Source organism: Rhineura floridana, chromosome 21 (assembly GCF_030035675.1).
Source record: "Rhineura floridana isolate rRhiFlo1 chromosome 21, rRhiFlo1.hap2, whole genome shotgun sequence".
Lineage (NCBI taxonomy): Eukaryota > Metazoa > Chordata > Lepidosauria > Squamata > Rhineuridae > Rhineura > Rhineura floridana.
This window is the reverse complement of record NC_084500.1, coordinates 18,394,964-18,411,738: the sequence shown is the minus strand read 5'-3', so window position 1 is coordinate 18,411,738 and position 16,775 is coordinate 18,394,964. Positions and strand designations below refer to the sequence as shown.

Genomic DNA, 16,775 nt, shown 5'->3' with positions numbered 1-16,775 from the left:
TTCTCTTGCACCAATCCTGCTTCAAAATTCTGCTGTTCACCATTTGAGGATGTAGCATAGCAAAAGATGCACCTCTGTATTTAAAAAAGAATAGCCTCCACGCAGTCTAATACTCGCTAGATTGTGACCCAAAATCCCCAGCTTGGATGCCAAATGGTGCTTTGCAGATCCTTTTTTGGAGTTCAGTGAGCCGCTGTGCAGGCAGCTGGACTGATGGCTTGTGTGACGCTGTATTTGTAGTCTAGAAAAACTATGCCCTCCTAGTGAACTTAATACACCACTGCTTTGAGACCTCACTGGGCCACTCTTAACAAATGAAAATGGGGAGGGGGGGACTACTCGCTGCTCTGACTTTCCTTTTTGAGTACCGAGTCTGTAACTGCAAGTCTGCTCTTCTGCTGAGACTGGATCTTGCAATCCTGCTGTTTTCCTTCGTAGTGTCTCAAAGTATCTCAAAAATGGAGAGACCCAGCAGTGGGCCTGTTCCGGGTGAGAGGCAGGGTAGTGGTTACCGTTCCTCACATCACATGATACAAGCCTTTTTCTTCCAGCACTTTGGTTTGAAATGTCAAGTAGGGGCTTACGTACTGTGCGGAGAGTGAGAAGCTGTTGCGGAGGTGACACGTAAGCATCACAAACTTTGGGGAAGGGGCCGTAGCTCAGAGGCAGAGCATCTGCTTTGCATGCAGAAGGTCCCAGGTTCAATCCCCGAGGGCATCTCCAGGCGGGGCTAGGAATGGTTCCCCTGTCTGAAATCCTGGAAAGCTGCTGCCAGTCAGTGTAAGCAGCAGTGAGCTAGATGGACCAATGCGTCTGACTCAGTGTAAGGCTGGTTCCTGTTTTTCCTATGTTTTAGGTTTCATTGTTGGGCTAGGCCAGCTCCGTCTTTGTGCGTGGGGTGTGTGTGTGTTTTAACCCCACATCATTTCTTAAAGTTTGATCGCTTTATTTCAGGAAGGCAGCAGGGATCAACATTTAGTCGGGTAAATGCTTGCTAGAAGTCAAACATGAAGATGATGAATCGCAGCAGAGTGAAGATGTGCTGTTGAGGTGAGGGGGGAACCGACGGACAGGCTTGTGGTAACGTGCGCGTTGCTGCAGTCAGGCAAGATTGAAGGTCATTGCCCATTTGCAAGTAGATTTCTCTCATCCAGATGATGTCCTCTTCCCACGATGTGCTTTGTGTCGTGGACTCTCACATTCCCTGTGTGGGAAGTGGGGCTTGCAAAGGAGCTGGACTAGCAAAACTGGTCAGATATTAAAAGAGATGATGAAATCTGGGGGAGATTAGCCAGGCTTAGTCATTCACACTTTGCTGGCTTCCTCCTCGGATTTTGGCCTATACCTTCACCTCCACCTCCACAGGCTCTGCTAGAAATGTGTATAGGTCAGCCTTTGCCAAGGTGGCGGCCTGCAGATGTTTTGGGCTCCAGCAGGGGCTGATGGGAGTTGGGGTCCAAAACATCTGAAGGCTGGTATAGGTGGCCTTTCTAAGCTTCTGCTTAGTAGCAGAATGGCCATAGCCCAGTGGCTGAGCATCTGCCTTGGCATGCAGAAGATCTCAAGTTCAGTCCCCTACAGCGTCTCCAGGTAGGGCTGGGAGGGACCCCTGCCTGAAACCCTGGAGAGCCCCTGCTAGTCAGTGCAGACAGTACTGAGCTAGACGGAGCTCTGGTTTGACTCTGCATAAGGCAGCTTCCAGTGTTAGCACAAGATCCAAATCAGATGGTTCTCTGCAACCTCTTAACACTTGCCAGGATCGGCTTCCCTTCTGAAACTTTAAAACCCCCTTAAAAAAAAAATTGTGCTCTGTAATAACAATCAGACCTCTGGCTTCTGTTTACAAGCTTAACAAAGGATTATGCCTTTTGGGGAGGCAGCGGGGCTTACTTCCAAGTACAGTGGGATGATGCCTCGGGGACACGCTTGTTGAGTAGCACCAGAGAAGGTTAACCCTGCTGTCCCTGATGTGGTGCCAGTGGGCACCGCGTGTCCTTAGACATCCCCATAGTGCCCCACCTCAATGTCCCCTGCCCTTCCCATTTTTACTTTTTTAAAATTTGAGGTTGTTGGGGGGGGTGTTGCCTGCCATTTTGGTCTATTCTAATCTGTTTTGGGGGATGTAGGTTTTTGCCTGTTTGGGGGGAGGGCGCTTCTGAGCATCACCACTTTTTGTCCTGTGAAATGGGTATTGTGTGATGCCCACAACAATTTCTTAAAATTCCAAATGTGCCCCTGGGCTGAAAAAGGTTGGAGACCCCTGACTTAACCTTGCTCCCCTTCATATCAGCCAGGACCAAGTGCCTGAGTCTATTAACTATCTTTTAAAGTTGTACCTATTTATCCATCCCAATAGACTGTCATAAGAGGCTGCAACACTATCCTAATCTGCCTTAATTGAAGTTTGACTTTTAATATATAGTCTTGAGCAGGAGCCATGGAAGACGGCCTTTTCATTTTTCTTTTTTAAAAATGGATTCCAAATATCTATCCTTGTCACGTTATGGGGCTTGTGTCAGACCTTCCTAATGCATATTGAGTGGTTCCTTTCCCTGCCATACATCCCCCTCAACATCTCAGCTGGCCATAAGCTGAGTATAGTGCCGGACCTGTTGACAGGATTTGTTCAAAACATAGCTAGAACCACAACTTGGGGGTGGCGAATCTTGCTTTGGTGAGCACGGCTGGCTGCATCCTTCTGGTAACAAACATGTAAAGCTGTCTTTTTAAAAAAGAAATTGTGCCCCTGCTCTCAGCGTGACACCGTCTGCCTTTTGAGAAGCTGGTGTTTGCCTTTCAGGCGCACAAGAGTGGTCTGCAGCTGCTGGCGTACATTTGTCTCAGTCCGTGTTTTTTGTGTGCCGGCTCAAAAGCAAATGTTTAGAATTAGGGGCTTGACTTGAGAATGCAAATGAGTTGGTGTGCCGACTTGGCGCCCACCGCGTTCTCAGGGAGTTGGGGTGTTTTTTTTAAAACATGTACACTGAGCTCTAATAAGTTGTATAAACCTATTTTGTGATTTTTCTTCCTGTGTCTTATTTGTAGCGCTCGTAGTTACTAGTGACGTTCCTTGCTGTGGGGGAGCTTGCATATAGGACGTCTTTTTCTGGATCAAATGTAAAACTACATAGGCAGATTCCTCCTTTGTTCCTGTCTGGTTGCCGTTTGCCTCTAAAGCCAGGGGTGCTGTGGCCTTCCTCATGTTGCTCCACTGCAGTTGCCATTGTCCCTTATCATGGGCCAGGTGGCCTGCTGAGCGTTGGAGTCCAGCAACATCTGGAGAGCCACCGCTCCCCCCTACTGCTCTGAAAAGATTCTCAGATTTGCTTTACTCTTTCCAAATAGCTGCTCCTAACATGCCTCTTCTGGTCACAAAGAAGCATGTCCAAGACTGTCAGTCTCCTTGAAATAGCATGAGAAGGGTAAAACATGAGTCTACCATTGTGCAAGGTCGTGGAAGTGTCGCTGTTGTTTTTTATAAAAGCCTTCAGTGTTTTCATCTTGTTCTGTTCCATTCCTATCCTGCTGTTCATCGCACAGCAATCCCAGCATAGGTTCTGTAACAAAAATCCAGCCATATAACACTCTTCCATCAAACAGAACTAAAATTCCCAACATAGAATGCCTAACTTTCTGCAGCAATAAATTCCCTGACCAAAGAGGTGGATGTTCCTAAACTTGCCCTTAAAATTAGACAGAGTTGATACTACTTTTACTTGGCAGGACAGGGGCAGACATTCTAAAGTGTGTGTGTGTAGAGGGCTGAGCATCCCAAGTTTCCAGATTGGTGTACATGTTCTGGTTTTCTCAAAGGGCGTATAGCTAACAGTGCTGTTACAGGGCAACCCCTGTGTGATATAAATGCAACATGTGAAGCATCCCTTAGACAACCAGGGTGTTGCAGCTGAAGCCCCTTGCAGAGGCTCTAAGGGACTTGCATATACAAAGTTGCTTTATTAAGTCAGGTCACTGGCCTCTCTGCCCCACTGTTGCCTCTTCTGATTGTCTCTGAGTGTCTCTGCAGAGGCTTAGGGGATCTTCCCCCCCCCCCGTTATTCTAGGCCCTTTTTCAATGAGATTTGAGGGTAACACCTACAGGCAAAGTCAGCAGTGGGTGACTACAGGCCTGTGTTTGCAACACAAAATTCCCATCCCTCTGAATTGTGCAAAGGAGTACTCTTTCCAGGGGGAGCTTCTATCACTAATACAGCCACTTCCTCATACTGTGCTACAAGGAGGACAGATTGCTCCACCGCACCCCAAGCAAAATAAGCTAATTGTTAAAACAAGACAAACAGTTTGTCAAGTCTTTAAAGGTGCCCCGTTGTGTGTGCTATGAGAGACTGACACAAGGTGCTTTCTGACTGGAGCTATTACACTGTATGCTTATAATGGATCCTTAGCAGATTGCAAAAGGGTTGTTGACACAAACACAAGTAGATTTTCCCCAGAAAGAGTAAACTCAGATTAAATGGTTGTGAAATAGAGGTTAGCATTTTGAGGACAATAATGTCTGGATGCTGCAAAAAAAAAAAAAGTTTGCGTCAGGAATACCCATTCCACAATAAACAGCCGTGGGGATGGCACAATTGTAGTCTGCCTGTGCCCAATCTTACAGCCTGTTGTATTAAGTTCCACTGCACTCAGTTACTCCTAGGTGTCCATTTGTTTGTTGCTTGAGATAGTTAATACTGAATGAAAGCGAAAATACTTCATGCAGTGCATAGTTAAACAATGGCGTTCACTCCCAATTGAAGCAGTGATGGCCACCAACTTGGATGGCTTTAAAACAGGATTAGATAAATTCATGGAGGAGGAGGCTATTGATGGCTCCTAGCCACAATGGCTGCGCTCTGCCTCCATGGTCAGAGGTGGCATGCTGGAAACTGCAAGAGGGGAGAGTTGCTGTTGTGCTCAGGTCCTGCCTGGGAGCTTCCCATAATGGGCATCTGGTTGGCCACTGGGAGAACAGAATGCGGGACTAGATGGGCCTCTGGCCTGATCCAGCAGGCTCATACGTTCTTGATAGACACATGGCCCACAATCCTGTACTGCTTTCATACAGATGTAGTGTGTGATGGTATCCCCCCCCCCCCAAGAAAAATCATGTGGATTGTGGTTTGGTGGAGGTGCTGAGAATTTCTGTTACTAATCCTGGGTGCCAGGATTTAGGATTTGACCTGAAGTTTCAGGAACATCAAGTGAAGAACTAAAATCTTAGGCTAAGGCTATCAGTATTGGGGTGCAGATATATTTGGGGCTCAGAGACCTTGCCATTCATTCCCTTCCGTGTGCCCTATACCACTGAAGCGCTAAACGTCCTGAACTAACAGCATGCCATCCTCTGTACCCGTTAGCCTCTGCCCTCCCCGCCTGTCTCCTTAGCACCCAGGTTTCATCTCTACTCTGTGGACTCAAGATAGCTGGGTTCGAATCCCCACTCTTCCACAAAGTTTACTGTGTGGATTTTGGGCCAATTGGGTCTTCCCCAACCTAGTCTTCCTCGCACGCTTGGTGTAAGGATAAAAGGATGACAAGAGAAAGCTATGTAAATTGTAATAGGATTATTTAATTTATTATCCAAAATGTTAGAATTTAAAAACAGGACAAAGTGCAAGTGATCTACCAAGAGGAAATTATAAGGTGCTGAGCTCATTTCCAGAGCCCCATAGCACAAAGAATTCCAAGTCATAGTTACTCCAGACTGTAATCCTATGCCTGTTTCCCTAGGAATAAAGCCCATTTAATGGGACTTGCTCCTTCATAGGCATGCCTAGGACTGCGCTGAGGGCTGCAACCCTAAAGTCACTTAGTTGGGAGTACGCCAAATTGAACTCTGGACTTCATGTCTGAATAGAAATGGGGAAGTGCTGTAATTAAATCACATGTTATCTCAACAGTGTCTTATTTGCTACATTGACCTGTGGCACTTTTACTGAGTACAAAAGGGCCTTGCCCCTGAGCAGATTACTTGGAAACGGTGCTGCCTTAAATTCCTTAAGGAAGAAATATGGGATCTAAATAGAAAAAGAACAAAAAAAAAGCCCTGCTCTCTTTAATCTTACTGTTATAAATCCTTAGGAAAAGGCTGTAGTTCAGTGGTAGAGCATCTGCGCTGCATGCAGGAGGTCCCTGCTTCAATCCCTGACAACACTTCCAGGTAAGGCTGAGAGAGACCTTGAAAAGCAGCTGCCGGTTAGTGTGGACATTACTGAGCTAGGTGGATCCTTGGTCTGAGACCGAGTCCCTATGCAGCACCTTCCTATGTTCTTATGGGGTAGGGCCATAGCTCAGTGACAGAGCTTCTGCTTGAAGGCAGAAGGGCCCAGCTTCAGTCCAGTGGCATTTCCAGGTAGACTTCGGGGAAAAGAGCCCCCTCTAAAGCCCCAGAGAATCGCTGCCAGTCAGTGTATACAACACTGAGCTGGGTGGATCAACAATCTGATTTGTTATAAGGCAGCTTCTCGTGTACATCACCTTGAGCTCCTTGGAGGAAAGGTGGGCTATAAATGTCATTGAATAAATGAAACAATTAGGGTGCAGTTCTATGCCCCAGTGCAGTCCTAATTTTATCCTCCTTCTCTCCCCCCCCCCCCCGCTCACTGTAGAATCGATTTTCCGATTGTAAACGGGGCGGGGCGGGGTCTCAGCGACGAAGTTTGCCTTGGGGCGGCCATTGTGGCTGGGAGCCGCCGGGCGGCGCTGCGGGGGCGGTCTGGGAACTTCCCCACCGCCGCTCTTCCGCATCTCTATGGCTTCATACACGCACACATCACTAAACCCAACCGTCCCTACCCCCGGTCTGTAACAGGGCCGTGCTGCCTCTCTATGACCGGAAGGAAAGGGGGAACGAGAAGGCGCTCTGGCCCGCCCAGTCTCTGTACCCCAGCGCGCAGCCGGCCTAGGCCGAGGAGGGCTGACGTTGGACAACAAAGATGGCGGCGGCGGCGGGCAGCAGCAACTACTGGGAGGGTGAGTGGGGTAGGGAGGGGGCTGCAGGGAAAAGAAGAGAGGAGGTGAAACTCGGGGCGGGGAGAGGAATGAGGGGTACCTCCGCTGTGGGGTGGGGGCCAAATTGGGGAGGGGGCTAGGTGAGGTTGGGGAGGTCTTATGGTTCGAGAGGGCCTTATATTCTGGGGGGCAGGAATTGGCCAAGGTGTGGGAGGGAGGGAGGGAGGGAGAAGCCAAAGCCAAGTTCAATGAAGGGAGGGGGCTGGGAAATGGGGTTTGGGGGTGCCTGTTTTCATAATGAAACCTTTTCTCCCTAGCCTGGTCCCTTCTTTCTAGCCAGGGCCAGCAAGCCAAGGCGGCCCACAAGCCAGGCACAAAGGCAAAAGGTTTCCTGCACACGCACACACAAGAACCGACTTAGCCCCCAGAGGTACCCTGCTGCTGAATAAAGAGGTTGCATAGTACTTAGGAGGCTGCCTTATACCGAGTCAGACCATTTGTCCATGTAGCTCAGTATTGTCTGCACTGACTGGCAGCGTCTCTCCAGGTTTGCAGACGGGTGTCCTGCGGCCCTACCTAGAGATACCTGTTGGGGATTGAACCTGAGATCTTCTGCACGCGAGGCAGATGCTCTACCCCTGAGTTACGGTCCGCCCCCAAATAGGTTCTATTTAGGTGCCACAGCTAAGGAGTCCAGATAGATCTGCTTAAAAAGGCAGTGATCCACATTTGTTCTTTGAGTGTTTATTTGAAGTATTTTATCTGTTGCTTTCCTGCTGTATTGGAATAGAGTCTTGTGGGAAGGCATGGTGTGCAACAGCATTCCCACACCCCTAGTGTACTGTTCCTCTATTGATTGATTGATTGATTGCACTTGTATACCGCCCCATAGCCGAAGCTCTCTTCTCTCCCACTCTGTAATTGGTACTTATAGGTATGTTATCTCTGTATGAGGAGTTCTGTTTTGGTCACACTAAAACGGCTGGTAGACCCCCACCCTTTTTTATGGATTGCTGGAGCAGGCTGAAGGCTATCTGCAGTATCCGGTTTTCCTGTGGATTTTGAAATCAGCTTTTTTTAATGTGTGCATTTATATGCTTTCTGCTGTGAAAATACAGCTATCTCCAAGAATTTGTCAAGCAAGGCATGAAGGCAAAAGCCGCTCCCTCCTGGGCCACTGTTTGTCCCCAGCAGATTGGTGTTCAGAGCTTCACTGCCACTAATCCCAGTTTTATTTCTTTATTCCAAAGCTGTACATCTTTTATCAAAAATTAAATAAAAAAGGGCCATAGCTCAGTGGCAGAGCATCTTCTTCACACGCGGACGGGGCCATGTTCAATTTCTGATGGCATCTCCAGGGCAGGAGAAAAAAACCCTTTCTGAAACTCTTGAGAGCTGCTGCCAGTGAGCTACATAGACCAGTGGCCTGACTTGGTAGATGGTAGCTTCCTATATGCAGTATCTGGAGGGTAACAGGCTCCCCAACGCTGACATACATAAATAGTGAACTGTACATTTTCCCTTTGATTCGAGCTGTCCCTGTTTACATTCCAGAAGTTGGTTGCTTTCCTTTCTGATGATCCCTGACAAATCATATCAGAAATATTGTATCTTGTTGTGCCATTGGATTGTGTTGCCTAGGGATTCTCAAACTGTGGTCCGTGTACCACCCGTGTGACCTTCATTCAGGTGATCCGCGGCATACTGGTGGTTGAAGACAGGAGATGGCATATCCATTGCACAAAATTTTCATGTTGTATCTTAATTGCTTCTCCTTATTTCTCATAGTGTATTTCATTGTATTACTCTTTGAGTGTTATGGGGTACGATAAAATACAATATGTAAGGGGGGGACAGAAGCAATTAAAATACCATTAAGAATCATACAGTATTGGAATTAGTACAAGAGGCAGTAAAACAATGAAGTGGTCCTCCAGGAACCCTCAGCAATTTTCACGTGGTGTGTGTTTGCGGGGAGAGTTTCAGAACCACTGGTGTAGCCTCTTTTGGAAATGGAGCAGAATGAAGCCTCTTCCTCTTTGTACTTAGAGGCTTTAGCAACAACAAAGGTGGGGGTGGGGTGCGCACGCACAGGGCAGACTCATTTCTCTTTCTTGTTGTTACAGATCTGAGGAAGCAAGCCCGGCAGCTCGAGAATGAACTGGACCTCAAGCTGGTCTCCTTCAGCAAGCTCTGCACCAGCTACAGCCACAACAGCTCCCGAGAGGGAAGGCGCGACAGGTATAGGTACTACCATCCTCCTCTTTTTCTTTTTACATTTACAGGATTTTGTTTTAAATCTGGGCCTTTCTTAATTCAGTCTGAGTTTTGTTGCTTGGACTCCTGCTTTGTGGCTTGCCTGGTTTGGGGGTTGTTGTCTCTCCCCCCCCCATTTTTAATTGTTTTTCAAGTAGTGACTGAGACTAGTTTGGTGGTGGTGGTGGTGGTGTTCTCAGAAGCTTTAAGGAGCCAGAGACAAGGGCTATTCTACCTCTGGGTTCTTTCCATCTTTTCTTCTGGTGGTTGTTGGGCTGTCCGGCTGCCTATCCTGAAGCTGGGGCACATGTTGGGGTCTGCCTGTCGGCACTGCTCTTTCCGGAAGGGGAAACCGTGCAAGTCAGCATCACGGCAGTTTAAAGGACCAGCTGAAAAAGCCTGGCAACGGCACTTTTTCTTCTCTCCTTTTAAAACCAGCACATGTGCACCTGTTTTTCCCTGGGCAGGTAAGAGCTGGGACCAGCACCGGGGATCCTTGGGCTGCTGTCTAGGGGCCCACTGCTAGCTGCAAATGTATCTTCTCACAGTGCCCCTGATGCAGCATCACTCCAGGACATTGTGGGAAATTAAAAGGGTGGCTATCAACTCGGCCACTCGCAGCACTGCTGCTGCCGCTGCCATGGCCGCCTGCCAGCGCTTGCCGATGGAGGTGTCCCCCCCCCCAAAAAAACCTGTTTGCCCATGCCCCTTTGCCCATGTCCAGCCTGGAAGAGCCACATAGCCAGTTTGCCCTGACTGTGTGCCCCAACACAGCGAGGACAGGGAGCTTCAGGCCTGGGTGCCAAATGTGGCCCTCCAGGCATCACTAACTGGCCCCCAGGACTGTCTCCAGGCCAAACCCCTCACTGGCCATGCTCCACACCCTCCTCGAGTGCTTTCGCCTGGCTAGAATGTGTCCTTGAACTGCAGTCTTGCTTGCCTGGATAGCGTGTGAAAACCCATGGCTTTTGCGTTGCGGAAGTGTCTCAGTCTGCTGTACAAAGTTAAGAGTCTTGTCTGTTGCTCCACTCACTACTGGCATGTGGCCTCTGGAAGATTGCCCATAAGGGGAATGTGGCCCTTGGACTGAAAACGGCTCCCTGAAGCTGCCTTGTGCATGCCCAAAGGCCTCTGTGGGCTCTCCAATATTGCTAGCAGTGCCCCTGTTTAAAAGTGGAATCAAAGCTTTGAGGCTTTCTGTGGGTTTCGCTTTAAAGCGAAATGTGAGAGGGCTGTTTGGAGATACCAGAGCTTGGAAGTAATTTGTTATACGTAACGAAATACTTGTAATTCATTACCTTTTTGAGGAATGAGTGGGTAATTCCTTTACATTTTGATTGTAATAGAACTAGGAGTAATTTTATTACTTTTGTGGAGTAATTGTAATGTTTCCAAGCATTACTTTGGGGCATTACTTGGGGGGGGAGCAGGGGAAGTCTTCTGCTCCTCTGATTTGTGGATGAAAATAATGTGCCTCAAACTGGGCTTCTGTGCAGCGTTGCTCTTCCCTCATGCTATTTATTTATTATTTGATTTATATCCTGCCCTTCCCCCTATGCTATGGGGGTTGTCATGCTCTAGTGCCACCCCACAGGTGCTAGGCGCATTTCCAGGACCCAATTCCCAACGCTGGACAATTGATCCTGGCAAAGTAACCCCCCTTGCCAAGGTGGAGCAAATCAACTACAACCCTGCAAGGTAGTATGTAGTTTGCCACCACCCCTTAGTCTGAGTAACCGCTCTGAGTCAGGGGAAACCCAGAGCCCGGAAATCGTTCTACCAGGGATTTCCAAGGACAAGAGCCAAACGGGTGCTCCTCATCCTGAAGTCCCAAGCAACCACAAAACACAGTGGTCAGTGGCCAAGGTACCAGGTTCAGAGCCAGATTTCCCCTCCTGCAAATAATACACATGGGTAAATAAGAAGTAGCTTTGTTGAATAAAATATACGTGCACAATTAATAGCAGCAAAGCAATTCCTTAAGACCCATACCCAAACAGGGGCTTAGGTAAAGCATACAAGAGAGTTCAGACACAAACCCAAATAACAAAACTAACTAGCCTGTTCCACTTACTGAAGAGGTAGTTGTTGAAAGTCTCACCTCTCCCCAGAGACACATAAGATGGGTAGTTAAATTTTATTTTATTTATTAGATTTGTTAGTCGCCCATCTGGCTGGTTGTCCAGCCACTCTGGGCGACGTAGAGAATAAAAACGTACAAATGCATTAAAACATTAAAATCTCAACAATATTAAAAAACCTGACCCACCCCGAAAGCCTGTCTGAAGAGCCAGGTCTTCAAGGCCCGGCGGAAGCTCGTCATAGCAGGGGCGTGACGGAGATGGTTTGGGAGAGAATTCCACAGAGTGGGAGCCACAATAGAAAAAGCCCTGAGTGGAACCCCACTCAGGTCACCGCCATCTAGATGGAACCCAGGGGGACCAAGGCTCTAGGCCTCGCCCTCGACACTTGAGGAAAAGCCCCTAGTAACAGACCATAGCAATTTAGCCAATCGGGGGGCTTTCTCCTGAGGCAATGCTTCTCCAGGCTTCGCGCCTGACAGGCCCATCCTTCCCTCCGTTCCCAGGCCTGCTTGGCCTTGGGACCAGGCTCTCCGCAGGTGAGCAGGTGCCTCTTCTCAGGCCTCCTAAGTAGCTGGAGCGGAGAAACGAAACATGGGTTTTCCCACTCACTCTGCGGCCCCTCGCCGCACAAGATGAAATCCCCCCAATACGCTGCGTCCGAGCCATGTTACGTTGAGCCGTTCTGAGGACACGTTCATCACAGGCGACGAGGGGGAGAGCGAGACGGGGTGGAGCAGAGAAAAGGACGGTGGTGGTGGTGGTGAAGAATGGAGTGGAGGGAAAAAGGAGCTGGAGGGCAAGGACATGGGTGAAGGAGGAGAAGGAGGCCGCAGCAGAATGGAGATGAAGCACTGGGGAGGTGAAAGATGACTCTCTCGCGCGCGCGTGTGTGTGTGAGATAGAGAGAGGGAGAGAGAAAACTGTGTTTGCATTTGGCACACAAAATGGCCTCCACCACCCTCTCTGGCTACTGGGCTGCATCTGTGGTATTTTAACTTTTTTGCATCTCAGGGGGAAATGCTTGCCTGGGTGGGTGTCCCTGAGTTGGTGGCATTGCCGGGCCCAGGAGGCGGTGAAGTGAGAGAGTTCTGCATGCTGGCTGGGGGGGGGGTTGCGCTTGGTTTGACGTGCAATGGTCTGAGTAGTGGCCTCTGCCTGCCTCCCCACCTCCCTTACCAGCAGAGACACCACCATTGCTATCTTATGGATAAAATGAAAACTATTCTACTACCTCTGTATGTGTTTGCTTATTTTTAATGTTGTTTCAGGCTACTTAGGTGTGCAGCGGTCAAGGCTTAGCACCTTGTAGGCATTTTTTTAAAAAAGTAACTGAAATGTAATTGTAGCGATTACTGTTGAGGAAAAGTAAAGTAATCAGTTACTTTGAAGAGCAATTGTAATTGTGACAGCAATTATTACTTTGTAGGGCCATGTAATTGTAACTGTAATTTATTACTTTGTAGGGCCCTGCTTTTCAGCATTCCACTAATACGGCGGCTTTCCATGAGAGGAAGGCCCCACTCGTACGAGGCTTGTTCTGCTTTCATGGCATTTTTCAGGCATTGGGCGCCATGTGATTGATGGAGTTCCGCTTTTCGGTGGGGGTCTGGAACATTACCCGCCTTATGAGTGGGGCCCTACTGTACGTTTTAAAAGTAATCTTCCAAGTGCTGCCATATACACCCTGGGCAGGGAAGTTGAATGGCGATAAGCAGGGTCAGTGGGGTCTCTGGTAGCAAGCGGCGATCTGTGAATGGCGGGTATCTGTGTGGGGTGCTCCTCTTTCATTTTCCTCGCTACAGATCTTCTTCCAGCATTGCTTTGCTAACAACTTTTGAGTTTCAAAAGCAGCTTGCAGTACATTGAGGTGCTCCCAATTTTTTTGGTCTGGGTGTTGTATAGAATAAGGCCGCTCTGTGCGTAGAATTTCTTGCCGAAGTGTGGGCAGGGCCTTCTGGGTTGCAGGGTCCTCCTCGCGTAACATTTTGTGAAGATTAAGTGTACCTTCTTGCTGTGCCAGAATATTTACAGCAGGATGCCTGTCTGTCTGACCATCTCTCCCTCTTTCATATTCGTCACTCAGCTCTGACACAACCCCTCTCCTGAACGGATCGAGCCAAGACCGGATGTTCGAAACGATGGCTGTGGAAATTGAGCAGCTCTTGGGGAAAGTGAGTGGAATTTCAGTTGATTATGTTCCCAGCCTATGTTGGGACCTTCAAGAGTTTTAATGTGAGCATCTGCAGTGGTTTAAAAAGAGGGCGCTTGACAACAGTGCTATTATGAGTTCACGTGTGTGTGTGTATATGGAGAGAGAGTTGTGTCTAATGCTAGTTCTACTCAGAGTATACCCATTGAAGCTGCTGGACATGACTAACTTGGGCTTACTAATTTTAATGAGTCTACTTTGAGTAGAATTTAGTTGGTTACAACCATATATAATATTTTATATATGTAATGAATTGTAGGTGTATTGTACATTTTTGTTAATGCTTTGTATGAATTTCTTAATGGCATAATGTATTTATGTTTTTAAATGTGTTGCAAGTCGCTTAGAGACCTTTGGATAACAATAATAGTAATAATAATAATAATTTGGAAATCACCGTCTCTCTTTGGTTTAATTTTCTGAAATGGCCCAAGAAGTCATTCTCTGCTCTGAATGGGTGCCCTTCTCTGTTGGGTTTCTTTCCAGGTTTTTGAAGTTGTCCTCCGCTGCTGTGATGTAGTCCTTGTTAACTACTACCTTACCTTACTTTTTTCTGCTGTCATTGAGTTTTGTGTTCTTTCCATTTCTGCGAGACCCAGGCTGCAGAAGCATGATGCGGCACTACAGAAACAAGCCCGCAAAGGGCGTTGGGGTGATGCGCTGCCCTGGCCTCTCCTCCTACTCTTGGTTTGGAGTTATGTGTCAGGGTAGTGCAGGCGTGGGGAACCGTTGGCCCTCCCGATGTTGCTGAACTCCAACTCCTATGGGCCAAGCTGGCTGCTGGAGTCCAGCAACATCTGGGGGGACCACAGGCTCCCCACGCCTGACGTAGTGTAACTTTAGCGCAGGGGTGAGGAACCTTGGGCCCAGGGGCCATATCTGGCCCTCTAGACTAGTCCTCCCTACCCAGCCCTTGGCACTCTCCCTAGGCCTTTTAAACCAGGCATGGGCTGGCATCAGGCTTGTTGGATATACAATAAAACCTGCTTTAGCAGTTGGCGCTCCCAGGAGGCTGGGAAAGAGGACTTAACATCATCGCCCTGCCCAGAAGAGGGAGACAGCTGTGAGCTATCTAGCCTGGTGAGAGGATCTCTCCCCTCTGAAGTATATCTAAGCCGGGTTGCTGAGACTCCTTGGAGTTCTGTTGTCTGTTAGCTTTCTTCAAAGCTGTAAGCTTTGAATGTTGTAAGCTTGCTGTGGGAAGGCAGCATGTACGTAAATCCAATCAATCAATATACTTTAGGTTTTCTTTTGTATTAGAACTTCAAGGTCCGCCATCCAGAACCAGGTGCAAAATGGGGGTGGGTGTCAAATGCAGTCTGATGGCCCAACTCCTGCATCCTAAGAGCCATCTCATAGGAATGACCTACATATAGAAGTACAAATCTGCCTCTGGGTGGCTACAGATCACCAGAGATTCTAGCAGGGAGAAAGGTAAAGGCTGCCTTTGTTGTTGCCGTTGCTGTTGCTAAACAATTAGGAGTCAGAAACGCTTGCTGCTCTGCTGCAGAACATATATATTATGGCGCATATCATGAAACGCATTGAGAGAACAAACCGTGGGGGAAATCTTAGGGCGAGACAGGGAGAGCTCAGACCAATTTACTCCCTGGGTGTACAACACAAATATGCAACTGTGAAGACTGTACATTTTTTGTGTCTGCAGTAACTGATGAGAGGAGAAAAGTCTTAAGAGAATGCTGCATCCTTTTGGGGAGATTCAGAAACTTAGCTTTGTTATATGGTTTTTATTCATTTAGGTTTTGTGTAATTTTGTTCCAATTTGCATGAACTCATTTTATTTCATCCCATTTTTAATATTTCCATTTAACATTCATTAAAAGAGGAACCATTTTTGTTATTTTCTTTTTTTTAAAAGGGGTATGCTGTGAACTGCCAGGGAAATTTGGCCTTTTACTATTTGTGTTGCGGTCTGTTCAGATCTGAGTTAACTACTGTTGTTAAACTTTGTGTTTTGGGATGGTCTGACAACTACATAACAAACAAAGGAATCTCCTACTACTGCAAATCCATCCAGCAATTTGCCAGTAAGCCCCTGATTTAAACTACCCAGAGAGTCTTGCAATGGCCTCCCTGTTCCCATGGTTGCTCTTTACAAGCTCAACCCAAGGGGGAGGCCTGAAAAACATTGGCCCATTTCACCCACACAGGACTTTTAGCTTAATGCTGGGTAGCAAAAGCATTTTTATTCTAAACACTGATGGCTTTGTGTAATTTCACACATGGTCATTTTTAAAGTGCTTTAACATATGTGTCTGATCGAGCAACCACGCTCTTCTGGTGTTCTTAAGGCTGCCTGCTGGAAATTACTAATTTCTCTACCTTTTCACACCTTATTAAATTTCTTCAGGGAGGAGAGAGCTACCAATCAGTGGCCACTAGCCAGAGTGGCCATGTGCTCCCTCTGCTGTCAGAGCTTGTGTGCCTCTGAAATCCAGTTGCCGGGACTGTTTTGCGCTCAGCTCCTGCTTGTGGGCTTCCCTTTGGGGGCATCTGCTTGGCACAGTGAGAAGAGGATGCTGGGCTACGGTGAGCCTTTGGCTTGATGCTCTTCTGATGATCTTAAACGCCAGAACAACACTGAGCCAAAACAGTGATCAATGTCATGGAACCAAAGAGCGAGCGATTAAACATTTGCTTCGGAAGTCTGTACCTCTTAAGAGTATTTTAGAATGCCTTCCATGCCTACCGCCAGGATTTCTGCTAGCTTTGCTCTGTGTTTAAAACAGCTGCTGTGTGCTCCAAAAAGAGGTGATTTTTATTTTCCTTTCCAAATGCACAGTTTACCTTTCCTGTGGAGTTAATTCCAATTAATTGTGTTTCCTCTGCCACAGCTGACAGGGATAAATGACAAAATGGCCGAGTATGCCAACAGCGCAGGAGTGCCATCCCTCAACGCAGCTCTGATGCACACCTTGCAGCGGCACAGAGACATCTTGCAGGTAAGGAGAGCTGGGGTGACGCTCTGGTGGTTCTTTCAGCCCAGGAGGCCTGATTGCGTCAGAGTAAACAGAGGTTAATAGTTGACCTGGCCCGCTTCACACCTCCCATGCAGGAAGAAACCAGCTACCATTTCTGTGTTAGAATTACACCTGAACCTAAGAACCGTGGTCTGTTTCACTCCAAAAATAACCCATGGCCTTTAAGTTGAGAACAAACGATGGCTACAGATTTGGCTTATTTTTATAATTTACATCCTACAGAGTAAGTGAACACACAGCAATCGGATATTAAAAAGTCATTTGTTTTAGAAA

At 47.7% G+C, this 16,775-nt stretch overlaps 1 protein-coding gene across 3 annotated transcripts in view; it reads left to right on the top strand.

Annotated features, from left to right (window-relative positions):
- The first annotated feature begins 6,799 nt into the window (after positions 1 to 6,799).
- GOSR1 (golgi SNAP receptor complex member 1) overlaps positions 6,800 to 16,775 on the top strand; it is a 47,653-nt gene continuing 37,677 nt past the window's right edge. The window contains exons 1-4 of one of the 3 annotated variants that reach the window (XM_061605029.1): positions 6,800 to 6,972; positions 9,078 to 9,198; positions 13,375 to 13,462; positions 16,356 to 16,463. In XM_061605029.1, coding sequence (XP_061461013.1) covers positions 6,936 to 6,972; positions 9,078 to 9,198; positions 13,375 to 13,462; positions 16,356 to 16,463 — 354 coding nt within the window. In that variant the 5' untranslated portion in view covers positions 6,800 to 6,935. The remainder of the gene's footprint in view (positions 6,973 to 9,077; positions 9,199 to 13,374; positions 13,463 to 16,355; positions 16,464 to 16,775) is intronic. The other 2 variants (XM_061605028.1, XM_061605027.1) reach the window with 2 other exon arrangements.